The sequence below is a fragment of the Scleropages formosus genome, chromosome 16, assembly GCF_900964775.1.
Source record: "Scleropages formosus chromosome 16, fSclFor1.1, whole genome shotgun sequence".
Classification (NCBI taxonomy): Eukaryota; Metazoa; Chordata; class Actinopteri; order Osteoglossiformes; family Osteoglossidae; genus Scleropages; species Scleropages formosus.
In genome coordinates, this window is record NC_041821.1 from 4,980,831 (window position 1) to 4,987,164 (window position 6,334).

General features: G+C 44.7%; 1 protein-coding gene across 1 annotated transcript; it reads left to right on the forward strand.

Moving 5' to 3' along the window:
* Positions 1–1,771: 1,771 nt before the first annotated feature.
* On the forward strand, positions 1,772–3,434 carry LOC108924451 (E3 ubiquitin-protein ligase Topors-like). Its single transcript, XM_018735784.1, has 2 exons — positions 1,772–1,928; positions 2,489–3,434. The coding sequence occupies exon 2, from the start codon at positions 2,492–2,494 to the stop codon at positions 3,170–3,172; it is 681 nt and encodes a 226-aa protein (XP_018591300.1). The 5' UTR covers positions 1,772–1,928; positions 2,489–2,491; the 3' UTR covers positions 3,173–3,434.
* The last annotated feature ends 2,900 nt before the right edge of the window (positions 3,435–6,334 follow it).

Genomic DNA, 6,334 nt, shown 5'->3' on the forward strand with positions numbered 1-6,334 from the left:
CACCGTGTGCATAGTGCAAGTGCTGTATTAAAAATAAACTGAACGTTTTCCCTGAAATGTATCAGCGTCATAAGTATCATATTCTTCATTCCATAATAATTTTTAGGGAATTATTCCATAATAATTCCGTATTCAGTAGGGGGGCATGGTGGTGTGGCGGCACGGCGGGTTCAGCCGGTGCCCCCTGTGCGGTGGGTCTAGAGTTTGAGCCCTCCTTCGGGTGCGTTGCAGTGAACTGGCATCCCGTCCTGGGTGTGTCCCCTCCCCCTTTGACCTTGCGCCCTGTGCTGCGAGGTAAAGTTCTGGCTCGCCACGATCCTGCTCAGGACAAGTGGTTGTTGACAGTGGATTGCGGGATAATTCTATATTTATCATACACGGGATTTTGAATTTTACTTAATGAATTTTTTCGCTGATACACTGTGTGACTTGTGTTTGCATTGGAACTGAAGGTTAACGTTTATATGTTAACGTAATAAAATTCTAAACAAAGTGTCCATTCATCGCATCCTCGCCTCCAAAGGACTGGAACTGTAGGGCAGCTGGTAATGTAATGGTAACAGGGGCTGCCACTGGACCCAAAGGTTGCAGGTTTGAATCCCAGCTGTAGTACCCAGGCGCAAGCTTTACCCTGACTTGCTCGATTAAAAATATCCAACTGGGTAAATAACTAAATTCCTTGACAATGAAGAATAACAAAATCTGTCAGTGGGCATCATGAAGAGGATTGCTGGAAGAACACCCATGGTGCAAAAGCCACAAAAAAATCTCTAATGACAATTTACACACACACACACACATTTTCAGAACCGCGTGTCCCATACGGGGTCACGGGGAACCGGAGCCAACCCGGTAACACAGGGCGTAAGGCCGGAGGGGGAGGGGACACACCCAGGACGGGACGCCAGTCCGTCACAAGGCACCCCAAGTGGGACTCGAACCCCAGACCCACCGGACAGCAGGACTGTGGTCCAACCAACTGCGCCACTGCACCCCCCTAATGACAATTTAATTCATTGAAATATAAAGCTCTAAGGGGAATGGCTTTAGATCAACACTCAGTAACTTTTAGTGCCTTTTTGCATGTGTTGCCACGAGCCCAGAAGAATCTGCCAGATTACGGAGAGATAGGCAGCTAGTAAAGGCATTGAATTTCTGTACTAGGGAGCAACTTAACTAGTCGTCTAGCTGGTTACCTAATGGAACTGGTAGCCCACTGCCTGCAGTCAGCATCGACATCATTGTCATTAACTGCAACAGCATCACTGACACTGACAGCGAGAGCCACTCGTCTGTCCAAAATGTTCCTTTCGCTTTTCACACTAGGCAAAAAAAAAGCCCATCAGTCCTCAAACTATATTTTTCTGTTGTGGAGCGAAAATTCCACTACCTTTCAGTTACTTATTTTGGCTAACAGATTTTTTTTCTTCGTTTTTCAAACATGGGCTGCAACAATAATAAATTCTTAAGGCTAACCTATTCCGCCTCATGCCCGGTTATTGTCCAGCCCAGACACACTGCTGTGGGTCGCAACACTGTACCGTGGGGGCGACACTGGGGGACAGCAGTTTCTTCCCAGCTATGTCCTTGTAAAGTCATGTGATTGTTATTTGGTTGTCATGACAGCTTATTATCTTTTCAGAGTTATTATTTCTCGAAATTGCAATTATTGTTTTCAGGCCATGAAGTCACATGTTTGTGTTTGGTTGTCATAACAACCTTGAGTCAGAATAAACTGGATAATGAATTACTCATTTATTTGTACAGTTCAGTTCAAACTCCACATTCGAAGCCATTATTGTGGCACCCACTTTGAGGACAGCAGCCTCCAGACCCATTTCTGGGTTAAAATCAGGGAAATTTCTCATTAAAGACTTTTTGTTTTGTTTACATTAGCTGAGTCTGAGTCGTCGAATCTTCCTTGACAGGCAAGACCACTGTACTTTACTACCACGCTTTATCACCGCAAGACAATTAATACAATAATATAACAATCAAACCTTGTAATGATATTTAACAACTACAAAAAGTAAATGTGCTATGCAGCACGAATTACCTCCTGTATCTAATTTGTTGGATTTAAAACAATGTTTTAGACAAATATGATAAAAAGCAAATTAATATGATTAATTATAATAAGCATGATTTAGTATTGATGCTTCATTTTCCCCCTATATTTAGTACATTTATAAGTGTTGTACTTATTTGTTACACTTGTGGTGCATTTAATTTTGCAGGTAGATCAAGTTTAAGATGAGGGTATTAACTAATGTATTATATACGAGTTACATGCATATCATAAATAGATGTCCACATACACACAGGCTGGGTGATCATGTTTTCTTCCACACACATTTTTGAAATACAGTTATATTCGTTGCTAAAAGTAAGAAGAGGCTGCACAGAAACACAGCAGTTCTCGCGTGTGATGGGGCGAACGATTCTGCTGACAGCTTCTCTTATTTTTTTATTTTTGACCTTCCTGAAGGTCATGGCGGTGACGAATGCAGTGATGGCAGCTGAGGAGTCTCCAGATTCAAAATGCCCCATTTGCTTGGACTGCATTAATGACATTGCTGACCTGGACTGCTGCCCACATACATTTTGCTTCCCCTGCATCCAGAAGTGGACTGATATCCAAGGTAAATGTCCGCTGTGTAGGCGATTAATTAACTGGATCTTCCATTCACAGGGGGAGCATGTATTTGTGGTGTTTGTGGACCCCATGGAAGATGATGACTCCAGCACCCCGTTGGTGTGGTGGATGAGCGAGGACGATGATGCTGGAAGCCTCTTACTGTGGGATGATGACACCCCCAGTCCTTCTCCTTTGGCTATGACGGACAATGGAGTGCCGCCCCTCTGTGACATCGAGTCAGAGTTGGATCACGGAGAGGGCATCTCCACTGAGGAAGAGGACTGCTTCACTGAGGGCTTTGTGGAGCCCACAGCTGAGTGGATGCCAGAGGACACTGAGCTGTCTTCGGACTGCAAAGAGCAACACGTACAGGCCCCCAGTCTCACAGGCGTGAGATGGAGAAGGAGCAGTAGGAGATCTCGGTCTAGCTCTCGATCCCGCTCTCTATCTCCCTTCCATTCCGATGTCTGGGAATCCCATCGGCGGCCGACCCATCGACTGACCTCTCTGGACAGGTCCAGCAGGAGCAGGTGAACCCAAAACCCCAGCACTGTGATAGTCCATGAGTTTTGGACTGCGCAGCGAAGGAGGAGGAGGCCCGAGAGTCAGGATGAGGCCCCAGAGACAGGCTGGCACGGTTAATGGTAATCATCACCTCTAGTGACAGCGACAGCCACTGATGAGCTCTCCGTGAGCTCCAAATTTTCTTGAAATTTCTCCTAATTGAATTGCGTGAAATAAAAAAGAGCATCATTTTCAAATGATCATTTTCTCAGGACATTTATTTCTGGTTCTGTTAAGCGTTAAAAAGTCATCATTAGAAACTCACACACACATCATCTGAACCGCTTGTCCCATACGGGGTCGCGGGGAGCCGGAGCCTAACCTGGGGCAACACAGGGCGTGAGGCTGGAGGGGGAGGGGACACACCCAGGACGGGATGCCAGTCCGTTGCAAGGCACCCCGAGCGGGACTTGAACCCCAGACCCACCCTAGAGCAGGACCCGGTCCAACCCACTGTGCCACCGTGCCCCCCCATCATTAGAAACTATTGCTTCCAAATTTCTATCACTTTTTAGGGATTGCATAATTCATTTGGATTTTTATTTTCCACGTGAAGGTACTGTATACACACAATGGGAGCTTTTTATTTCAATCTGAATGTAGGCAGATTAAATTTCATTGTCATTCATTCCTACAGCTAGGTTTTAAAAATGTCAAGATTTACTCTCCTGTAGGTAAAATTATCCATGTTCAATAGGAAGATTTTAAAAAACACACTTCTAAGGGAGTAACTAACATATTCCCAAATATATGCCATTTTTGTGCAGGGAAAAAATATTCTTGAATTATTTTAAGCAGGTTATTTATAGGGGGGGGGGGGGGGGGGCAGGGCTTGGCCTGTGCCTGCTCTCTGGTGGTTCTGGGGTTCGAGTCCTGCTTGGGGTGCCCTGAGACAGACTGGCGTCCAGTCCTGGGTGCATCCCCTCCCCCTTCAGCCTTGCGCCCTGCGTTGCTGGGTTAGGCTCCGGCTCATCGTGACCCTGCTTGGGACAAGCAGTTCTTGACATGAGTTGTTGGTTAACACAAGCAAGCACTGCATTTCCTTATGTATGTATAGATGGAGTACAGCCAGAATAAGGCTGCCTGCACCTTATGTGCATCCATCTGCACCATGTATGGACTTGGGACATAAACTAGAAGTGAGGCAGTGACCTGATGCAAAGGTGCTTTTCAAAAAAAATGGTGGTCATACAACTGTGTAAGCCCGTCTAATGAGTTGAAAATGTGAAAGTAGAAAAATATAAAGTAGCATATCATCGGCATAGACCAGAACCAACTGATGAATCATGTGTCATAAAACCCCTCTCATACACACACTGAAACACAAGGGAGTATTGGCTAGGCCAAATGGTATTACAAAGTATTCATACGCACCTGTGTGCCATAATTGCTGCCATCTTCTACTTGTCTCCACTCCTGGATCCTTATCTGTAAGTTTTCCTGTATGTACTTTGTAGGTCTAGTTGTCTATGTTACAGTTGCCCCTCTAACCTGCTCTGCTGCTAGGTTAGATAGTTAAGATAGTAGAACTGGGGTAGACAGGGATTAAAGGCTGTTGTAATCAATACATGGTTTTAATTCCCCAGACTTCTCAACAAAGAAACTGCCATGGCTGATGACTTTTGAGTGTCTAATAATTCCTAAATGCAAAGCCTTTTAGAGATACCCTTTCCTGGCTCTGGTTTGTGAAACTGATCACAACGAAATATGTCCCCATGGGAGCATAGTACTGGACAACAGATCATTAACAAAATCCCATCGACGATGTAAATGAAACACAGATGCTTTACATTTATTGAAAGAAACTCTCAAATCTTGGTACTTTAGAGAGATACACCTGACTGGCAGATTCCGGGCTTCTGCTGATGTAGTCCAACAATGCAAAAACTGACAACATTGATGGCATTAGGGTCCCCATGAGTTCATGAAAGGACAGTCAGGAATGACCAGCCACAGCTAATAAATACTTAAGGGACACTGTAGTTGTTCCAGGGGATACATTGCAGTCGTCTCCTGGTGGCATATCTGGAAATGCACTGAAACAAGCTAAAAAACTCAACCAAACAAGAACAAACAGTCTGACCATGTAATATCCATAGCTGCAAAGCAGGTGTCCATCTTTGAACTGGGATACAGAAGTGTCTGGGCTAGAGTTCTATTGTGGAAACTGATGACTGCCTCACAGTGTCCAAGCACATATGAATGGTGAGTGTGTAAACTCCATGTGAAAAGAAGGGGTAACATACTACCTGCCTCAGAAATGAACAAGACTTGAATTCTCATCTCATCACTGCAGGTGTCCCCTGAAGTTGTCCTAGTTAAGTCGGTTGGGGCAGAAGAAATAAAACTGACAGCACAAGCCCTCTCTGACATGCCCATCTTAGAGCTCGGGCTAAACACCAACTTCCTGACAGAATGGGCTATGGAGTCTTTGAGAGGGGAGTTTGAATGAATGGGGTGACTGGAATCTGAGATGTCAACCTTTCAGGTTTTTCACAAACCAGATTATCAAGAGAAATAGACTTCTGAATAAAGGTGAAGTTGGTCCATGATCCACTGGTTACCTCTGAAGATCCGTGATCATAAAGCCATCAATGGTAGTTCGAAAGAAGTGCTCTTACCTTCCACCCACTTGCCACTGACAGCATGTTAAACTCCAACGTATGCTCTGCTGTGGTCTGCTCTCCCAGATGGCGCCCCTGGATGCGATCACTTACCTGTCACGCCAAGGGGTTACCAAGGATCGCGGGACTGAGTTTCAGGTCACTGGTCCAACGAGCTACTGGCTTCCCTGGTTGATTCCACCCCACCATTCCCCAGTAAAAGTGCTTTGCCTGCGAGGACTTGACCACCAATAGAAGTCACATGACTGTGTTTTGTGGTTGTCATGGTAATCTTGGTCATGGTGATTAATAAACTGTACACACCATAATCGGAAGACATTGACGTAGACACGGACGACATAATTTAAGGATCAGTTTATTTACACTTTTCAGACTGGTTTTGTTTGAATACAAAGAAATGTATGACTGAATAAAATTATTTTTGTCACCTGAGACTGACAGGTAAGACCTCGCTGCTTCTTTATTTTGTTTTACCAATACAGATTTAATATGATGTATATTTAAAGTA

Excerpts from the sequence above, each read along its gene's own strand:
- LOC108924451 (XM_018735784.1), top strand. The coding sequence starts at position 2,492 with ATGGCGGTGACGAATGCAGTGATGGCAGCTGAGGAGTCTCCAGATTCA.